General features: G+C 45.8%; 2 protein-coding genes across 2 annotated transcripts; both read left to right on the top strand.

Annotated features, from left to right (window-relative positions):
• The first annotated feature begins 3,376 nt into the window (after positions 1-3,376).
• LOC148337684 (uncharacterized) lies at positions 3,377-13,355 on the top strand. Its single transcript, XM_088297119.1, has 7 exons — positions 3,377-4,109; positions 4,633-5,467; positions 8,008-9,131; positions 9,421-9,548; positions 10,704-10,989; positions 11,077-11,097; positions 12,282-13,355. Exons 1-7 carry the CDS (start codon positions 3,929-3,931, stop codon positions 13,193-13,195), a joined length of 3,489 nt encoding a protein of 1,162 aa, XP_088153245.1. The 5' UTR covers positions 3,377-3,928; the 3' UTR covers positions 13,196-13,355.
• A 480-nt stretch (positions 13,356-13,835) lies between these two features.
• Positions 13,836-20,619, top strand: LOC148337685 (uncharacterized). Its single transcript, XM_088297121.1, has 5 exons — positions 13,836-14,331; positions 15,631-16,337; positions 16,443-16,601; positions 17,519-17,963; positions 18,671-20,619. The coding sequence occupies exons 1-5, from the start codon at positions 14,106-14,108 to the stop codon at positions 19,651-19,653; spliced, it is 2,520 nt and encodes an 839-aa protein (XP_088153247.1). The 5' UTR covers positions 13,836-14,105; the 3' UTR covers positions 19,654-20,619.
• Positions 20,620-21,205: the final 586 nt, after the last annotated feature.

Raw genomic sequence — 21,205 nt, forward strand, 5'->3', positions numbered from 1 at the left:
TTGATGATTTCCATGACAAGGGGAGTGTCGGTGGAAACGGGTCGCGCTCGCTCCCTCCTCTTCAGGTCCGTTCCCGTCTGGTTCCCAAGGCTGCCATTCTTGTTTGCGATTGTGTGCGTGTGCTCCGATCTCAAATGCTCACGTGTTTTTGCAATTTGTTCTGTCTGCGTCTCTGCGGCCTACGTGGAAAATGTGCTTGATTGCGTTTGCTTTGTCATGTGCAGATCCAATAGGTGTGCTGTAAATGTGAGTGGAGGTCATGAAAATGCTGTGTGTGCGCGCCCGTTACAAGCGTGAAGTCCACGACTGAAAATTCGACAGAGTTCTGTCCAATTTTCATTGAACTCTTCAACACATTTCAACTGAGTAATATCAATCGAGCATCTGAGAATCATCTCATCCTCCGTAAACGCCGTCGCCACAATCACAGTCATTGCTGTGCACACCACTTCTTGTTTCAATTGAGCAATGCTTTTCATTTCATAAATAAAAAAATGTGAACCATTGACATTCTGTCCCGTAAATGCCAAAGCTAATTCCCATCGTTACCATGGCAACCTTGCAGCAGCAGGAGACAGCAACGGGACCCGAGCTTTCGGTGGGGACTCGCAAGACTCGGTCAGAACGCAACACGATACAATCCAACTTTTTTTTATCGAGCAACAGCCGGAGCTGCAAAAAAGCGCTTTCCAGGTGCTGTCGTCGAGATTAGAGGGAAATTTGAAGACAAATGAAAATAGATAGCATGAAAGCGGACAGAGAGGGGGCGGGGCTTGCCTCACATTCAATGGACGCTCATTCCATAGGGAAGGACCGGCAACAGAAAAGGCACGATGCCCCTCGCTGAGGCCGCGCTTGGTCCTCGCCACCTCCGGCAGCGTTTTCTTCCTGAGGACTGGCTGACTCCAAAGTCCAGTGCATGCAGGCAATCTCGTCAAGATGGAGCAAAGGTATGGCTTAGCGAGTTGCCTAAGATGGATCAAACTACGACTACAAGTTCTTTTCATTTTTTTCACTCTTTTACTTCTACTAGTTTGAGATGAAGAGCCCCGTTTGTCTGAGCGAATGAAAAAAAATAAGTAAATAAATGGACAATTTAACATAAAGAAGACAAGATGAATTTTTGGGTCCATATACTCTGAAGGGATGTCACGTGAAAGTGAGGACTTTTTTTTCATTTTTTCAAAGCTCCCGAAGAAGACGGACGGCAGTTGCACGTCGAAACTAGTAGAGGTAAAAAAAAGGGCCTCCATTTGTCTGAACAAATGAAAAAGAAAAAAATGATTCAATAATTGTTCATTCCTGTGCAGCATTTACAAATCTAATCTAAACTTCAAATATTTGTTTGAGGCATTCTCTCCCAGAATAACGTTTCACAACGTTGGATGAAGTTCTACTCGCTGTGCGTCCTCATGTGTCTCAACATGGACGATTGGAAGCTAAACGCGGCGTTGCAGACGGAACAGGAAAAGGCTTTGTCCCCCGTGTGGACGATGGCGAGTTCCTTCAAGTGGACCTTCCTGGTGAAGCGCTTGGCGCAGACGCCGCACACAAACGGCTTGTCACCCGTGTGCGAGCGCACGACGACTGCACGCTGAAGCTGACGTTGCAGGCGGCGCACGTGAAGGGCTTCTCGCCCGTGTGCGTGCGCATGTGCTTGACCAACGTGGAGTGGAAGCCAAAGGTCACGTGGCACACCGAGCAGGAAAAGGGCTTCTCGCCAGTGTGCGTGGCCAAATTCATCTTTCGGGAGAAACCAGGTGAAAGCTTTCTCGCCCGTGTGGCTTATCGTGTGTTGCATCACGGTGGAGCGGAAAATGAAAGTCATGTGGCACACGGAGCAGGAAAATGTTTTTGGGCTCACGTGCTGGCTGGTGTGTTGGATCAGAGCATCGCGGCGCGCAAAAGCCTCCCTGCAGAACGAGCAGCTCAATGTGTTGGTGCCGTCGTCGCTGTGTGACCGCTGGCCCTCCTCCTCCTCGCCTTCCAGCTTGACAATGACGCACATGTCGTCCGCCTGGCTGATGTCCACTTCCTGCTCTTCCTCCTTCAGCTGGCGTATCTCTGCTTCCTCCTTGTCCTCAACATCGTCAAAGACAATACCCACCCAAACTCACACCTGTTCGACCTGTTGCCCTCTGGCCGGCGCTACAGATGCATCAAATCAAGGACCAATAGACTGAGAAACAGTTTCTTTCCGAGAGCCATCTCCATACTGAACTCTCACACACACACGAGACCACCCTTACCTTGCAAAACAGCATTGTGATGTGTTTCTATATGCCCTATTCAGTCTTATTTATTTATCTAATTGATATATTTGTCTGTATTATTGTTGTATTGCACTGGAGAGGGGAGCCCTCTAATCTCGTTGCACACTTGAGTACAATGACAATAAAGGGATTTCTATTCTATTCTATTCATCTTTAACGCGGCGTAGCTTGAGCTCCTCCTTTCTTTCCTTCAAGCGGGAGAGCTCCAGTTGATGGACGTCTGGACGACACAAGAAGGCAAACTCGCATCACATCACATTTTAGAATGTCTCCATACAGCAGTGCTTCTCAATTATTTTCTGTTACGCCCCCCCCCCACCACCAATTCCCCACCGCAACTCTAAATAATAGCATTTTCGTTGCAAAAAACAAACCAACAGCGTCAAATTAATACTCGCTTTGCACAACGAGCAAGGAGAGCGCCACTGCCAACTACTGGAGTGGATGTGCAATTACATGTCATTGTAGTACGACAGGGGGAAAAAAGCATGTTGTCCATGGCCCCACAAGTTGAGAAGAACAGCAATAACAATATAGTTGTTGTTTACAATAATCTGATTTCTTGCCTTATCACTTACGTTTTCGCAAAAGAAAAAGGTGCACATCCCACAGACTGAAATTGGAAGCTAATACATAAGAGGACGATTATGGACCTGTTGTGTGCGTGTCCATCGTTGTCGCACTTTTCTTCTTTCGTCCCCAAACGTTCCTCCTCCTACTCTTCTTTTGATCTTTCCAACAAAATATCTTCAACGGCCGACCTTTTATGCACCCATTTGGACACAATAGCAACAATTTACACACCTCTCCTTCTTTATTCGCAACTAAAGAGCTAAAAGCTACACGGACAAGATAGATGCGAGATCGTTTGGAGACGAAAGCAGAGACTGCGTTGGCATTAAAAAAAAAAAAGAAGAAAATATGCACGGCACATATGAGCCGAGGTATAAGCTCGACGTTACAAATTTTCACCTCCGACTGCCCAGTTGAGGTTTCATAAAATGGCGGGCGCATGCGCAGTACGCTTGTAAACCGATCCGGCGTTCTGCCCAAATGTCCTACCCGAGGCTGATTTGACAGCCTGATCTGTCAAAATGGATTTTTTTTTTTTTAGTTCTACCTATATGCTTTTAAAGCCCACGGTAGTACTTTGCTGACAAATTAGCCTCTGGTAGGAAGTTTGGGATGGGAGGCATATTTTGACAGATCAGGCTGTCAACTCAGTCTACGGTAGGACAATTCGTGCGGGTAGCACATTTTGGCAGAACACCGTTCAGGAAATGCGTTTCGCTTAAGCCAATGTGGCGTCAGTGCGCATGCGCAAAGTGTCCACCATCCCAGGTCGGAACGCGGTCTGCGGAGGGGCCACAGAACAATCATACAAGTCCGTGCGGTGTGGTTTAAGACGTTCGACGCTGTGTTCATACGCGGTTTGGGAACATCTTTTGTTTTTGTTTTTTTGTGACGTATAATGCATCCCGCCGTGCCAGGAATTAGCCTCACACGCTAGCTTGGAGCTGAACAAAAGGCTGCCACAACACGTGCTGTGCCGCGGCCGCCGTCTCCGTCTTCGTCTTCGTCTTCGTCTTCGTCGTCGTCTTCGTCGTCGTCTTCGTCGTCGTCTTCGTCGTCGTCTTCGTCGTCCTCCTGGCAAGATGTTTAAAGTCCAGATGCTACGAGCTTTGGTGAACGAGCGGCTGAGTGCGGCCGTGGAAGAAGTCTTTGCGGTGTTGGAACGAACCATTGCAGACTACGAGGAGGAACTTTGTCGAACCAAAGAGGAGAATCAGCGACAGCGGCAACTTCTCGACACATTTGTGGAAGCTCAAACGCCAGGTTGCTTCTCTTTTTTTTGTGTGTGTCTTTTTCACGCCACACTTTAGCGTTAGCAGCGCATTCCACGCGTTGGCATTCGGTGAAGTTCGACTTAAGTCTGACTTGAATGAGTCTATGGGCTGATGTTTGTGCCACTAGAAAGTGAACTTGAATATTGTTGAATTTAATGTGAATTGCTTAACTTGAATATTTGAATTGAAAACTTTGGGGGGGAATTAAAAAACTGAATTTGAATGACGTAAATTGTTTATTTGAATCAGATTTTTTTTTTGTTAGGAACTGTATCCCAATAAACTTGAAACTGAATCGAAGACTGTAAAATGCGTTTTTTAATTCCTCAAATAAAGTGCACCTCACTAAAAATTCTATACTGCCCATGCTCACATTAATTTGGCCGAGTAAAAATTCAAACTTCAATGACAGACACGGGAACTTTAGGCTGCCTCTCGTACGAGCAATGCATTAGCCTGTGTTGGAATGGCCGGCTTAACCGAGTCAACGTTTGCGTCCTTGTGTGCCACAGATGCGCGAGAGCCAGCGCACCCCCTCGTCAAGGAAGAGGCGGCGGAGCAACCGGACAATTCAGACGAGGCCGACCTCAGCAAGCTGGCAGTGACGTGCGTCATCGTCAAGAGTGAAGATGAAAGTGAGGAGAGGTCTGACGCCGACGGGGAAGACGTTAAAGATGCCAACAAACTGGTTCCATGTCCTCAGTGTGACAAAACATACAGCAGTAAGAGACATTTGAAAAGACACGCCAAGAGTCACGCGGTGGCCGACGCTGCGAGCTGCCGTCCGGGAGAGCCTTCGGCGCAGGCCGGAGAGGAGCCACATTTCTGGTGTTCCACTTGCAACATGACATTCAAGTTTCATTCCACGTTCCTCGGCCACATGAAAAAGCATTCGGGCAACAAGTCGTTCACCTGCGGCGTGTGCGACGCCACCTTCAGGTTTCAGTCCACCTTCGTCAACCACATGAGAACGCACACGGGCGAAAAGCCCTTTACGTGTCAGGTGTGTAACGCCAGCTTCAGCGTCCACTCGTCTCTCTTGAGGCACACGCGCCTGCACACAGGCGAGAAGCGTTTCATGTGCACCTTCTGCGAGAAAAAGTTTCCTCGAAAGGCCAGTCTGGTGGAACACATGAGGATCCACACTGGAGAGAAACCGCTTTTGTGTTCCGTGTGCGACATGAGCTTCCGATTTCATTCCAAGCTGGTGAAACACATGAGAAGTCACAAGGGAGACAAAGCTTTCGACTGCCCCGCGTGTGGCGAAAAGTTTATTTCCAAGCTCCGGCTGGACAAACACGCGTGTGCTCGCGGTGAGAGCAGCCGCTCTCAAACTCAGCTCAATGTGTAGATTCCAAAAAGTTTATTGTGCTGGGTGTGTTTTGTTTGATTGCATTTCAAAACATCTATGTCTGTGTTTATGTGCCTTAAATGTCCTTTGGAAAAAAAAATGTTCAAATTGAATTCACCGTAATGGAGCCAACGATTTGTCATCCAATGAACATACAGAAGCGGATTCCTGCCACACCAAGAAGAAAAAAGAAAAGATCCATCACGTTTTGACGTGAGAGATTTCGAGCTTTAATGTGAGAAGTGATCACGTTAAAATATAAAAATGTTGACTTTGGTGTGCGGCCAATGAAACGATTGCAATTCCTTTTGGTTTGGGGGACTGGCAGAATCCTGTTTACTCGAGGTATGTGGAGCCCTGCCTCTTGACTGGCAAAACGCTTTCGAATCACGTGGCATGTTTCACTTTTTAGACACTCAGCTTAATTTTAAGGAGATTTTAGGGCGAGTTTGTTGGGTTTTATTTTTTTTTTTTTAACATACTCTGTATGTGTATTTACAAAATTAAAAGGTGTAATAATGAAAGAGAGCGAGAGAATTTGCTTTTGTTGTAGTTAGTTTCATAAACATAAGATGTGTGTTGAGCCATGTCCCGTTTTTCTTTCTTGAATGTAATGCTTTTCAATGTTATTTAGCGTTATTACGCGACTCGTTAGTCTTCGCGACCCTTGCCGCATGCAACAATTCCATTGTTTGCCTGCGTTGATTCGTCCAGCTGTCTGGCGCCCGTTTCGAGAAAAAGCATTGTTGCAACTTGATGCAAGGATTTTATACATGTGTACACAACATGACAACTGTAAATGTTTTGTCGCAGGATGTTTTTTTTGTCCCTCGGGACGCACGGTCGATGCCAGCCAACACTGGTGACAAGTTCACGCATGCGCAGTGCAGCTTGCGCGTTTTGCTAACAATGGACAAAAACAAGAGTTTGGAAGAAATCGTATTTTGTTTGTCAGCTACCGAAAAGACACTGCTTTTTTCTTTCTTTGATTTTTTTTTGTCGTTCAGGGCAGAATCCAACAAAAGATGCCGGCGCTTGTGACTTTTAAATCGGACTGAGAGAGAAAAAAAGTGTCGTTTGCAGGCGCGTGTTCTCTTCTTTTCTCACTCGTAAATTCTCAATTCATTGCACAGCCAATCATGATCTCAGTTACTAGTGGGCTTTTTTTGTAAGGCATTACCACTGAACACAAAACGTTTTAAATATGAATTTAAGTTAGAAGTTAAGACTTTAATTTGAATATAGGTGCAGTCAAGAATGAGTTGAGGAAGCGATCACGTTTTACAAGATAAGCTTGGCGTTTTTTGGTTGCATTCGAGGCTACACTTTGGTATTTTGCAAGTGACCGTGTTGCCGGTGTCGTGCCAAAGTACTTACCCCCGAAAAATTCTGCCTCATTTTCAGGAAATTGCTTGAGGTACAGTTGCTGCTTTGTGTTGTTGGCAGATCAAGCGATCGTCCACCCATCGATGTGGTCGAAGCGCTCGCCATTTCATGCAGAATTAACGGCCATAACTTGATCTTTTCATTGAACTTATTTTGCCTGGGCTGCTTTTACTAATATATAGCTCAAAGCTGAGGTTCCAGCAGTTATTTTAGAATTGTAGTTCTTTTACGGTGTGTTGCCCACAAGTCACCTCGTTGGAAAACGCTCCTGATAGAAAAAAAAAAGGGGGGGGGTCATCGCTGGTTTTCCAGTAGCTTCCAATCGTACGTTGTGATGTTTCTAATCTGACCTTGTAAGTTGTGTTATGAATTGCACTTCAAATTCTGCAGACCGTTAGTTATACACTCCCTGTCGCTGTTTTGCGGATGCCAGTTGTGCTATTGATTTTACTCCACAATACTCATTGTGGCCTTTTTTTGCTTAAAAGAATAAATGCATGAATTCAATGGGTTGTAAATCGTAAAGATGACCTGATGGTGAGAATCAGAGGGTGATGACTGTCGGCGTCATGGACTCAGAGTCGAGTCAGTCGACATCGCAAAGTCAGGTAAAAAAAATAAATAAATAACGATAGGGCTCGGAACGTAACCCTGGTTCAACTTGGAGGGGGGATGTCCGCAGTTGACCCGTAAATGAATTAATCAAACTAAAAAAAAACAATGCTAACAAATTAAAATAAAAATGAACATGCTGCAAACAAACAAAAGACACATTTTATAACATTTATAAAATGAACAAATTATTGCGAAAATATCATTTGTTTTTATCTTTTTCAATGAATATCAAAATGTTTTGATTTTGGTTTTGTCGCACATCCGCCCTGAAGAAGGAAGGTCAAACAGTCGTTCGAGAGTTGTCATTCTGCACTTGACAAGTACATACAGTGGTACGGTAATTAAAAAATACTACAACAAAGCATTTTTGACAAATAAAAACTAATTAAAAATAATAATAATAAAAACAAACTAATGACAAATCCCAGACTGTTGTAACCGTCAGTGCGGAGTGATGAAGGGAACGTATCGGCTCATCGGTTGTTGCCCTTCTGGCAACACAGAGCCACGGCTCGTAACTGGAGACACTTGCAAGCTGGGGCACTCGCAAGTACCGACGTGACGTGTGCTTTTGTCCTCCTGTACCCAGCAGACATCCAACAGCAGCTGGAGCGCATCTTCAGGGTGGACGGGGAGGAGCCGGAGCCCCACCCACCCACCCCCGTGTGAAAGAGGAAGAGGAGGAAGTGCCCGTCAATTGTGTGGTGGTGAAAAGTGCCAAGAAGAGAGAATTGGAAGCAGACGGACACTTGGCTCCTTTCTCAAACTCTCCCAAGTCTGACAAGGACGAAGATGACGCTGAAGACGAGGACTCCAAAGGTGATCGCGTGGAAAGTCACAAATGTTCCCGGTGTGACGAAACATTTGCCGAGCAGAGACACTTAAGAGCCCACACGAGAACACACGGGGGAGAGAAAACGTTTGCCTGCTCCTTTAGCGGGAAACGATTTCCCCGCAAGGCTCATTTGACGGCACACACCCGCTTGCACACCGGCGAGAAACCGTTCTCATGCTCCATCTGCCACGGCAAATTCCGCGATCAATCGACTCTGATAAGGCACAGCAGGACGCATACCGGGGGAAAGCCCTTCTCCTCTTCCACGTGTGGCAGGAGCTTCTGCGTCAGCTCGACGCTGGTCCAGCACATGAGCACGCACGCCAGCCAGAAAATGTTCCCGTGCTCCGTTTGCGGCAAGCGGTTATCCCGAAAGAGAAGCTTGATCACGCACGCCAGGACTCACACGGGAGAAAGACCCTTCCCCTGCTCACTGTGCGGCGTGACCTTCAGCGACAGCACGGCACGGGGACGCCTCGCCAAGACGCACACGAGCCACAAACCTTTTGCCTGCTCCGTTTGCGCTCACAAGTTCTCGCGAAAAGCTCATTTGGTGGCGCACCTGAGTAGACACACGGGGGAGAAACCTTTTCGCTGCACCGAGTGCGGCCAAAGCTTTGCTCAGAAAGCGCATTTGATCAAGCATGCCAGGACGCACACGGGGGAGAAGCCCTTCACGTGCCAAGCGTGTCAGCAAAGGTTCACCTACAAGTATCAGCTGGACCAACACGCGTGTGCTGCGCAGAAAACCGGCGCCACTCCAACACAGGCCACGGGATTAAAAAAAAAACACTCAAATCATGGCTGCATTTTGAAGCATTTCGGTTTGGGCTAAAAAGCCATCAAATTAAACCAAGGTTATTTTGGCGCTGCATCAAAATCAAAATGCTGACAACTTCTTGCACTCTTTAACCGTTGTTGTTGTGCCCATTGTTCTCTGTCTCTCGCTCAGCCTTGTGTTCTCTTCGTTGGTGTGTGACCACGGCTGGGCTTGGGGGGTTCCCATTGCTCCCCTTTCAATCCCAATTCCAATTATTTTCTAGAGTTGCTTCAGCTGCTTAATGTGTTAGGTGCCGTCAGATAACGTCTGATGTGAGCTGCCGCAATCGAAAGACACCGGAACCGTGCAACCGAAGGAGCAAGATGGCGGCTCCAAGCGGCCGAAAGGAGTTTTTGGGAAAGCCCGCTCATCCGGGAGGGGCTCGAGTATAGAAACCCTGCTCCTCCGGTTGAGATGGCTCGTGCCGTGAACGAGTTAGTGCCCCTCTTAACGCTGAAGTCTTAAAATGACATGTGAAAAGTCGTCATGTTGCCTGAGAAGGTTTTTGCAACGTTACAATTTCTCAGAAGAAAAATTAGGAACGTCATAAAAATAAAGTAAGAGAAAATTAAATCATGATGTTATGCCTTTTGTATGTCAAACTGCTACAGGATTAATATTGCATTTCTAGACAAAATTCTTTATTTTATGAGACTAAAAGTCATTGGGAAACGAGGGAAATTTAATTTATATAGTTAACTGAATTATTGTTGTATTGCACTGGAGAGGGGAGCTCTCTAATCTCGTTGCACACTTGAGTACAATGACAATAAAGGGATTTCTGATTCTGATTCTGAAAAAATATCAACAGGTCATAATTTATGAAATCCAGCCAATGGTAACATTTTATTGTTTAAAAAAAAAGTCCCAAGGTTATATTTGCTTTAATGGTGGATAAAATTGTGCTGTAGATGATCACTTCATTTTGTAACGTAAGTAAAAAAGGAAAGGTTCTATTGAGGGAGATCGGAAGCGTAGAAAAAAAATGTCATTCAGAAATTAGTTATTTCAATTCATATTTTAAAAAAAATGTCACAATAATGTAAGAAATGCTGCTAATGAAAGATAACTGTGCGATATCCAATAACTCAAACGGTGACATTTTTGGGCCGAAAAGATCATTTGTAACCCCTCAATATTGTTAGGAAATTGATTTAATGAGTGATAAAATTAATACAACAAAACGTGTTTATAATAGTCTGATTTGTATTGTCATGAGGGGAAACATCACAATCATGTACGAATATCGTTTTAAAGAGGTAGAATCAGCACCAAAATGTAATCGAACATGTTCATATTAAAACGGCCGCTAGATGGTGTCAATGAGCCAAAAGGCACCAAACGTGCCTTGAAAATGCGACGACGAAGAAGAAATAACGCGGTGCTGGAGGCGTCAAATTAGCTTTACGTCGATAAGCGGGAACTAACTTGGACGTAAAAGTTACTCATCATTTTTGGCCTTTGCTCCTTTTTTTTGTCATTCCCGATTTGTTAATCCAAGCGAGACAAAACCTTGCAGTTCATTGCCAACTCGGCTTTTGGGGGCACTTTGAAGCGAGTCCCTCTAGCTTGCTAGCCTGCGAACAAAGAGCAACGGACGTTAGCAGCACATGCTAAGCACACACTAGCCGTGAGTGCCGAGGTCTTTTTTTGGTTTGTTTGCTGTTATTATCGCGTGAGAATGTGTAAAGTGAAAATGCTACGAGCTCTGGTGAACCAGCGGCTGAATGCGGCCGTGGAGGAAATCTTTGTGGTGTTGGAGAGAACCATAAGCGAGTACGAGGAGGAACTTTCTCGAACAAAAGAGGAGAACCTGCGACAACGGCAACTTTTGGACGCGCTCATGGACGCGAGCGCAGCAGGTTGGTTCGCCATCAGCGCATTTTGCGTTCTGCAATGTTTCCTTGCAAGACATCAATGTCAGCTTTCTTTCTTTTTTTTTTCTCCAGCGGGAGAGAGTTTGGCTTCAGGTGAGCATGGCGTGCACATCCTTCTCGCCAAGTAGCTGCCTCTCCTTGCAGGCAGGGGCTGTTTTCTTTTCCATACACTGTTTTCTCCATCGCTGCATTTGTCTGTCCCTCTCCCTGTCTAATTTCAACTTTTTAGTGCCATACCTTTCCACCTGTGGTCAAATCAAGTTGATCACAAAAGAGTCGCAACGGGCTTTCCACAGTTGACAAAGTTTAGCGTCATTGACCACGAGGCTGCAAAGGATGGCGAGTGGCCAACATTTACTGCGTAAAACGATCCGACAACGTTAACTAAGCGGCATGAGATCCAGTGGTGTTTTTGGCAGGTGTTTAAGATTTAGATTTAGTCTTATTCACGTTTTAGTAAATTTCAGCATCCAAGGTTTCCAGCCAGACTTTCTGATCGCTGACTAAAGATTATGCATTCCAGACCGATAAAAGTGGTAAAACATTTGATTTGGCATTATTTCACTTCAAGCAACACGAACATTTTAACAACGTCAACTTGTTCTGATACAGCAGCACAAGGACAAAGTCGATCAAACGTATGTCTTGTTTACTTTAATAGAATCGTAAAGGGATGTCATCAATTTGGATCGTCTGACGGGCCACACGCTAACAGTTTCGTATCGTCTCGTCACCTAAAATGCACGTACGTTGCGTCATGTTTTTGTTATCAAAGAGACTCTTAGCGTGTCATCGTCAAATCCCCATGTATACTTACGTCCCACAACATATACAAGTGGAAGGAAACCCTCCAAAAGTCTGTCCATAGTGCAGAGGGGGGATAAATAAATAATAATACTGCAATGGTAAACGAAACTCAGCTTTAGCCAACCAAAAGTACACCATTGAATAAAAGTTCAGTCGTAGAATGTATTGCATCCCAGTACATCACGTATAATCAATTAAATATATAATAATATAATGATTTTCTTTTTTGGAAACGTAAACGGCTCTAAAAATTAATTACCGGTAACGGAATGAAAGAATGAACACAAACTACCGTGAAAAATCCCAACCTATTGTAAGCCTGACCACAGGAAGTCCAACATCATTCTCAGCTCAACAAAAACAAAAACGGGGCACAACCAAAACAAACGGCATTCACGTTTGTGCATTTCCTGCGCTGTCCGCTCGAAAAATGTTCTTAACTGCGCCGTCGTCTTGTTGCGCTCCCGCAGACCTCAGTCAAGACGACGTCGCCCCCGAGCAGGAGGAGCAGCGGGAGTGGAGCTCCGAGGAGGAGGAGCTCGAACCGAGCCGCACCAAAGAACACCGAGCGCCGAGTCAGCAGCGGGACGACGACCGTGGCGATGGCGAGGCGGCGCAAAGCGGCGAGCCGCATCCCGTGCCGGTCAAGAGCGAAACGCGAGAGCCAGCTCGGTGGTCGCGGCCCGTCCGCGTGCCGGTCGCCGACAAGAAAGCGGGCGGCCCCCCGGCGCCGAAGGTCTATCCCCCCGATCACGTGCGATTCGACGCCAAGCACTTCAAATGTTCTCTGTGCGACTCTGCCTTTTTCAAGATGTCCGATTTGCAGCGGCACATGATGATCCACTCGGGAGAAAAACCTTTTAGCTGCACCGTCTGCCCCAAGAGGTTCATCCGCAAGGCGCATCTGGTTTACCACATGAGGACGCACACGGGTGAGAAGCCCTTCACGTGCTCCTTTTGCGGCAAGCGCTTCTCGCTCAAAGGCAACCTGATGCGACACACGAGGAAGCACACGGGCGAAAAGCCCTTCAAGTGCAGCGAGTGCAACGCCGGCTTTAGCGTGCGCCCCGCCTTGATCCAGCACATGCGCACGCACACCGGCGAGAAACCTTTCAAGTGCTCCTTCTGCGGCGAAGGCTTTGCTCAGCGCGGGCACCTGATAGGACACACCCGCATCCACACAGGAGAAAAGCCCTTCTCGTGCAGCGTGTGCGGCAAGAAATTCTCCATCAAGGGGACGCTCAACGTGCACGCCCGCACGCACACGGGCGAAAAACCTTTCAGCTGCCACACGTGCGAGAGCAAATTCTCCCACAAGCATCAACTCAACAAACACGACTGCGCCGGCGAGGGCAGCAGCACTCAGATGGATTTTAATGCCTAGGCGTCAACGGCGGAGACGTTGAGATTATTATTTTTTGTTTGGGGGGGGGGGGGTGTGTACATAAATATCATCCTATTGCAGTTGTGTATCTCACCCTGTGTAACTCACAACTAGAAAGACTAGTGGAACTGCTACGAATAAAACACATCAAACCTTTCAAGTGTGCTCATGTTGTTCATTGAAAAGCCATGGAGGAAATTCCTTCTCCAAATTGAAACGTGTTGTGGCCAATCTTCATGGCGAGTTCACAACAATAAATGTACTCTTACAAATTGTCCACTTAAATGTCATCGGAATGATTTGTTTTTAACCTTATTATCCACGTACTGCTAATCTCTTCCAAGAAAACTAGATTAGATCCCCTTTTTATTTATTGTTTTGCACATTCTGCATTGTGTGTGTGGGGGGGGGCAAAAAGACAGGAAAAGCATGCAAAAGCAGGGATTATTTTAGTTTGAAATAATTTGTAAATATGCATTATTGTTGTTATTTTTACGGCTGGGATGTGCTCCAACACGCCCGCGTAAGAGGCTCGCATAATGGATGGATGGATGCATTATTACTTATTATTACTATGAATGTTTGTTGTCGTCGTTGGCCAAGCCAGGCGATGGCAATAATGTGACACGAATGCGAGTTCGAAGCACAAAACAGCAACGAAGAAGAAATAGGCGGAAGTAAGGAACACCCCGCTTAGCAGCTTAGTTTGATAGTTAAGTAAGAAAAATAAAACACATTTTTTAAATTGTATTTATATATATATATATATATATATATATATATATATATATATATATATATATATATATCGTTCCCCGATCAGACGTCCCTAATTTAGTAGACACGTTTTGTCACCACGCCGCGCTTTTGAAGCGATTTTGGCTTGTTCGCGGCGGAAAGCTAGCAACCTATGCTAACTAGCGAGCTAGCTGTTGTTATTTACCGTCGTGAAAGCATGTGTAAAATGAAATTGCTGCGAGATTTGGTCGAGCAGCGGCTGAGTGCGGCCGTGGAGGAAATCTTCGCGCTGTTGGCGAGAACAATATCCGAGTACGAGGAGGAACTTTGTCGGACTAAAGAGGACAACCGGCGACAGCGGCAACTCCTGGACGCGCGCACGAACACGAGCACAGCGGGTACTTGCACAACCCACCTCACTCCTTCCAATCGTTCCATCTTGTGAACGGATTGCACACATTCAAACCGTCCAAGGACGCGGTTGTTGTCGTTGCAAAAAATGAACAGCGTTTCCACAATTCCACATTTTCACTCTAAAAACGGCCCATTAGTTGCCCACGAGACCTTCTGCAAAAGACTTCCTGCCACATCACTCCCATTCCAAATTCCAAAACAATCAGCTCAATCAAAGGCATTTCCTCATACCTTTCGTGTAAAACGCTCGCCACATTCTCACAGTTCCCACTCGCCCACATTTAGAATATTCCACACCTTTTCAGCATTCATTTTCAGTCATCGGCTTGATTTTACTCGGGACAAGAAGACTTGCAACACATTCATATGCTGAGAAATCTTGGATTCTTCACGATGGCTGCAGACAACGGGAATATGTTTGTTGGAATGTTTTATTTGATGGATCCGATCGAATGACGTCATTGATCAATTGGCAAATTATGACACTGCAGCCGATCGCCAATTTTGCCGATCAGATTAAGTCATTTGAAAAGGCAGTCTCGGCACAGTTGGCGCATACGGGGAGTGCAGAAGTCGAAATTGGGAATTATTGGTTTTAAGCTTTTATTCAACACCAATATGGGAGATTTCAAAAACGTTGTTGGAAAATCCCATGTGATGTCCGGATTCAGTGACATAAAAATATTCAAAAACTGTTGAAACTTTCTCCGCGCTGGTGGCCAAGTTACTTTCAAAATGTCATATTTTACATCGTACTAGTTACTTATGTAGGAAAGTAACATGTTTCTTTCACAATATTACCATCTTTGTCGAGTAATGAGTTACTCAAGTTTAAGTTACTTTTCAAATTTAAAAATGGGCATTCATTCATTTGATCAGGATTTTGACACTTTAAAATTTAAAAAACATTTACTGTAACTGTTCACGTTAATTTGAAATGACAATATTTAAGTATGTAATTTGAGATATAATGTGAACTATGGTGGGAGAGCACTACCTATGATCAATATTTGTATCAATAAGATTTCTTTATTCATTTCAATATATATATATGTCTGAATTTTTCATTGAACTTTAGGAGACATGCTCTTGAGCATGACAGTTATTTAAGATAAGAAAAAAAGTAGCAAATCTGAAAAGTTGTGTAAGAAATTAGCTTAAGTTACATATTGGCGATTATTGTCTTCCAAAAAATGGTGACGCCAATATTTTCCATTTGACTGCAACTGAATATCAGCACAAAATATTGATGATTGTATTGATTGTGATGTGGTGTCCTGCAGATGTGGGCCAAGCAGAAGTTCCCGGTGAGCGGCAGGCGGAGGCGGAGGGGCTCTCCGGCGTGAAACAGGAGAAGGAGGAAGCCACGATCGTGGGCGTCTTTGTGAAGAATGAAGATGATGACTGCCAAAGCAGCAGGAGGAGAGTCTCCCCACGACCGCGGCACAACGGCGACCCGTCCGCCTCACCTTCGGCCGACGATCGGCGAGCCGCCCGCCACAAATGTCCTCATTGTGAGCAAACGTGCGCGACTGAGGCGCAACTGCGAAGACACGCGAGGCGTCACGGTGACGGCGCACGCTGGGGATGTTGCCACTGCCACAAAACCTTCGGCAGCAAAGCCGATTTGCAGAGACACACCCGCACGCACACGGGCGAAAAACCCTTTGCGTGTTCCTTTTGTGCCAAAAGGTTCTCCATCAAAGGCAATTTGATCGCACACACTAAAACGCACACGGGCGAAAAAAGCTTCTCGTGCTCGGTGTGTCGCGGCCGCTTCGGCGTGCGCTCGGCCTTGATTCGACACATGAGGACGCACACCGGAGAGAAACCCTTCTCCTGCTCCTCTTGCGGAGAACGCTTCTCACAGAAAGGACACTTGATGAGACACACCAGGACGCACACCGGCGAGAAACCCTTCAGCTGCCACGCCTGCCACAAGAAATTCTCGGAAAAGTACAACGTCAAGAAACACAAGTGTGCCGCTAACGCTACCTAGCGCAACGCCCACGCCAGTCCGTCAGTTGCTTGTTGCCCCCGAGTGGGCGAGGAATTGATTGTTCTGCCTGTCACGAGATGTTGCTGGCATGCGCAGATGCTCATGGATACATCGTTTATAGAATTGCTTGACTACGCAAGCCTGTTGCTTCTGCAACAGGAAGGAAAAAAGTCAACATCACGTTGCAACGTGGTCATTTTTACCTTCCACGTGATCGGCTGCCGTGTGGTCATGTGGTTTGGGTTCATTCTAAAGGTGACGTGGTGACTTTAGCTCATTCTAAATGAAACTTGAACATTTGTCACCTTTTAACATGACACTGACCTTTTTTCCCCTCTCTCATTTAGCAGCAATATGCCTCCATACATGATCATTTTCTGATCAAGTCAATGTTACTGCTTTTTGTTCTTATATTTGAATATGTTCACCTAATAGATTGGTTGACTCAGTCATTTTTTACTTTCTGTCACAAGATATATATATATATATATATATATATATACATAAAAATATAAAATCACACGATAGATGCGATACTCGTTTACTTTCAATTGAATTTTAATAATTTACATTTGAATTTGATCAGTCGAACAGTATATATATATATATATGCTTGTTCAGTTACATTTTAATTTAGTATATTGCAGTAAATGAAAATAACTATTAGAACAAGTATTGTGTTGTTATTAGTTGACTTTAGTCTAATACATTTTGAGAACACAATGCATTGCCTACTAGTTGATAAAAAAAATACTATCAGCTGTTGTGAATGAATGAATGTTTTTTCAATTCCGATTTATGTTGTCTTTTATGTTTTCATTATTAATTACCATTATTTTTAAATCTCCACTGTTGATATATTATTATTTGCTATTTTATTCAAAATGAGCATTTATTTATTCCGTTTTTTTATTTTTTATGAAGACATCGTTTTGGTATTTTTTTAATGGGTAATATGAATGTTTTTAGGTTTGTATTCTAATTTCCTGTTTATTTATTTGATTTATTAATGAATTTATGACACCATATGGAAAGCGCTTTGTTACTGCTCCAGCTGTTGCGAAAGGCGCTCCAGAAATAAAGTTGGATCGTGTGGTAAATGTGGTTGGTGTGACGTCATCGACGTCGGTTCAATTGAGTCGAGCGAAGGCGAAAGTCAACGAGCAAGCTAGCCTGGAGGAGAGCAAAGCAAAGCGGATGAATTTGAGCGAGACGTCCGGCCGCTTGACCAACTTGACGTCCGCCCTCCCCGACTTGTGTTCTTGGGTCATCGGCTCGCGATAGTTGACGTTCGCGTCACTCGACTTCTCGGCCTACTTGAGAAAGCGTCTCCGGCTAGCTTAGCACGTTTGCTCATTCGACAAAGAGCGGCGGAAGTTAGCAAAAGCAAGCATGCTACAGCCCAGAGCCCGGTCAGCTCGAAGTTGACTTCTGTCAAATGTGTCGTCCGAGCACTTGGGTTGTTTGGAATGACGTCATCATCCCGCGCTGCGCGCTTGAAAATTCGGATGGATGATGAGAGAAGGATAGCGGACGCCAAGGAGCAACTTTCTCAAAGAAAAAAGAAGCCACAACCACGTCCACTGCTGCATTCTCGGATGGATTCGGACGCGCGAGGTTGGCTTCACTCTCACGTGCAAGCTTTTATTCACCGAATTGCTTCAAGTGCACAAATGTCGTCGTCATGCGTGTCGACCGACTGCAACAAAAAAGCTAAGCTGCACGAGATGGGCCTCAAGCGAAAGTAACGCGGTACAGTAATAGATGTAAGAAGATATTTGGCATCCATCCATTATCTGTATTGCTTCTCCTCACGAGGGTCGCGGGGGGTGCTGGAGCCTCTCCCAGCTGTCTTCGGGCAGTAGGCGGGGGACACCCTCAACTGGTTGCCAGACAATCGCAGGGCACAATGAGACGAACACTCATACCTAGGGGCCATTTTTGGCATATATATATATATATATAGAGAGAGAGAGAGGGTGTTCATATGTTCATTACATATGAGTAAATAAATTCTTATTTTGCACCAAAAGCCATCTCTGAATCCTGATTGTTGTGCTGTTACAAAAGCCAAAAGTGTTAGTAACTGTTCGGCTTGACAAGCTTCTTTTTGCAAAAAATTCTTTTTTTTTTCTGCTTTTTGGTCTGAACTTTTTGTCATCGTTTATGTTCTTCTGTTCTCACAGGATACGTTTTTGTCCTGCCAGTCAATCTGTTCCTTTCCCTTGAATTGATGTCACCAATTTTGAAATTTCACGTTTTGCAGCCCAATCGTGGATGCAGTACAATTTGACGATCGTGCACGTTTGTCTTGTGTCCTGCAGACGGCGTCCAGCAGCTGCGAGCGGAGCCGGCCCACGTCAAGGAGGAACATGAGGAAGTGGATGTCAGTCAGGAGGGCGGCGAGCATCGAGCAAGACGTCACAACGATGACAACCATAAAGAGGAGGAGGCGGCTGAGCTCAGCCAGTTCCCGGTGATCCGAGTCATTGTTAAAGGCGAGGATGAGCAAGATGAAGGCGAGCTTGAGCCGAAGATGAGAGGATGGCATTGCCGTAGCCGCGACGGAGACTCTCCTGGCTATGCGGCCTTCGGGTGTTCTCGGGGCGACGACGCAGGAGAGGAAATCTTCATCTGCCCGTTTTGCGGCAAAAGCTTCAACCGACAGGAGCGCTTGACGGGCCATATGACGATCCACACCGGACAGAAACCTTTCGTCTGCTCCGTCTGCGGTGGCGGCTTCTCGCTCAAAGGCACCCTGATGATCCACATGAGGACACACAGCGGCGAGAGACCATTTCCTTGCTCTGTTTGCAGTGAACGCTTCTCCCAGAAGGTCAACCTGACCACACACATGAGGACGCACACGGGAGAGAAACCCTTCTCCTGCTCGGTGTGCGGAGAGCATTTCTCCCAGAAGGGGAACTTGATGAAGCACATGCGGACGCACACCGGGGAGAAACCCTTCTCCTGCTCTGTGTGCGGCGACAAGTTCTCGCAGAAGGGAAACCTGGTGATCCACATGAGGACGCACACTGGGGAGAAACCTTTTCCCTGCTCGGCGTGCGGTAAAAGGTTTGCTCTGAAAGGCAGTTTGAGGAAACATACCAGGACGCATACTGGCGAGAAACCTTTCGCTTGCTCGGTTTGCGGTGAACAGTTTGCACAGAAAGGGAATTTGAACATTCACGCCAGGAAGCACACAGGAGAAAAACCCTTCAGCTGCAATTTGTGTCAGGTCAAATTCGTCAACCGGAGTCAACTTAGCAAGCATAAATGCCCGTGTGACGACTGCGGTGCGAAATGAAGAAGCTTGAACTTGGAAGTGCGAAGACCCCGATGAACATTAACTTGAGTCGCTTTCACGCAGCCTGCGTCTCCAGCGGGAGGCTGGCTGGGCACTGACAGCCCAAAGTCATCGACTCCACTCGTTTGGGTTGAACGCAGTCTTCATTGCCGGCAGAGGGGCATTCTACCCCAATGACGGAACGGTTCGCTCCGACCGATGCTGATTTCGGAGATGGAGGACGAGAAGTTTTTTCATAAAGTTCGGACTAAGCAAGGATGGAAGTGGGTTTTCGGCTGTCTCTAAACGGGTCAAGTACCGACTGTTCTAAGCCTATGTCGGTGCAAGCAGTTTGTGAGTGGCTCGTGAACGCGAAGAGAAAATTAGCCAGCTACTGCACATTAAATATTGTTTATGAATTCTGAAACCTCTCACAATGCACTGGCACTTTTTATTTTATTTTTCTGCGGGGTGGCAGAAAGTGCTTTAAGAGGAAAGCCGGAGACACCCGAATCTTATTTTATGAGTAAGGCCGGAGGGACGATATCGAAAGGATATCCAGGTTATGGATAGAGGACAGACCGGCAAAAGAGAGTCACGTGACCATCTCTGACTGCAAGACTACAACTCGGGATGTCACGTCAGACATCAGCGCTGATGTCATCACGCTTGTAATTAGTGAAAACACAGCGCAAACAGTGAAGGCGCATCGCTTCAAGATGGTGACAAAGGACTATTGGTCCAAATGAAGATCCTAAACTTGCTTCTATTCGTTTCCCTGGCATCAAGATGCCAACAGTGAATAATGGAGGAGCGGTTCCCAAAACAAATGGACACATTTGCGACCGCTGAACTGCAAATAATCATCGTTAACCGCTGCAAATTCTGTTCCTGACCGGCCTCAAGAAGTGAAAATCTGAGCGATCTGATGAATTTTTAAATGACACACCTAAACTTACTCAAATAAACTTTTAACATTTCTTTGGTTGTTGTTGTTTTTTTTCTCCCAATAAGATTCCAAGCATGTTTGCTTTAAGCTTTTTATTTGGCGCTCCCGCTTCAAGATGACTGAAAAATGCAAACGCAAAGAAAACAAAAGAGCCTCAGTTGTTTGTTTTAACACCAGAACGTTCGACCGAGCCGTATCATTTCCATGCAGACAAATAAAGCAAAACGCCATAGGAGTGGTAATGAGCCAACCCGCCAGCAGGGGGTAGTGGTGCTCCATTTCAAATCGAAAAATCACCATTTTGCCGGGGTGGATGATTTGGGGATGCTACCAAAAAGTCCAAACCACCTTGATACAGTAGCAAAACCAGAGCTGGGCGGAATGGCCCGGCCCGGGCCGAACGTCCATTTTTGGGACGGATGGTGACAGATTACAAAAGAGGGTTCAATTATTCACGGCCGCAGGTGGATTTTAGTGCGGCTCATGAACCTGCCCTCAGAGGTGTGGTCGCGGCTAAATGGACAAACGAGAAAAAATGCCCCCGAATGAGTCGTTTGTGCCACGACCGACTGCGTACTTATTGCATTGGGTAATATCATTTGGTCCCTGAAGTGCACATGTAGG

The sequence above is a fragment of the Idiotropiscis lumnitzeri genome, chromosome 5 (assembly GCF_059441095.1).
Source record: "Idiotropiscis lumnitzeri isolate Australia: NSW breed Sydney's pygmy pipehorse chromosome 5, RoL_Ilum_1.0, whole genome shotgun sequence".
Taxonomy (NCBI): Eukaryota; Metazoa; Chordata; class Actinopteri; order Syngnathiformes; family Syngnathidae; genus Idiotropiscis; species Idiotropiscis lumnitzeri.

Excerpts from the sequence above, each read along its gene's own strand:
- LOC148337684 (XM_088297119.1), top strand. The coding sequence starts at position 3,929 with ATGTTTAAAGTCCAGATGCTACGAGCTTTGGTGAACGAGCGGCTGAGT. Across the intron at positions 4,110-4,632 it reads TGTGGAAGCTCAAACGCCAG|ATGCGCGAGAGCCAGCGCAC; the intron begins GTTGCTTCTCTT and ends TGTGTGCCACAG. Across the intron at positions 10,990-11,076 it reads CATGGACGCGAGCGCAGCAG|CGGGAGAGAGTTTGGCTTCA; the intron begins GTTGGTTCGCCA and ends TTTTTTCTCCAG.
- LOC148337685 (XM_088297121.1), top strand. The coding sequence starts at position 14,106 with ATGCTAACTAGCGAGCTAGCTGTTGTTATTTACCGTCGTGAAAGCATG. Across the intron at positions 16,602-17,518 it reads GGTTTGGGTTCATTCTAAAG|CCTGGAGGAGAGCAAAGCAA; the intron begins GTGACGTGGTGA and ends CGAGCAAGCTAG. Across the intron at positions 17,964-18,670 it reads GATGGATTCGGACGCGCGAG|ACGGCGTCCAGCAGCTGCGA; the intron begins GTTGGCTTCACT and ends TGTGTCCTGCAG.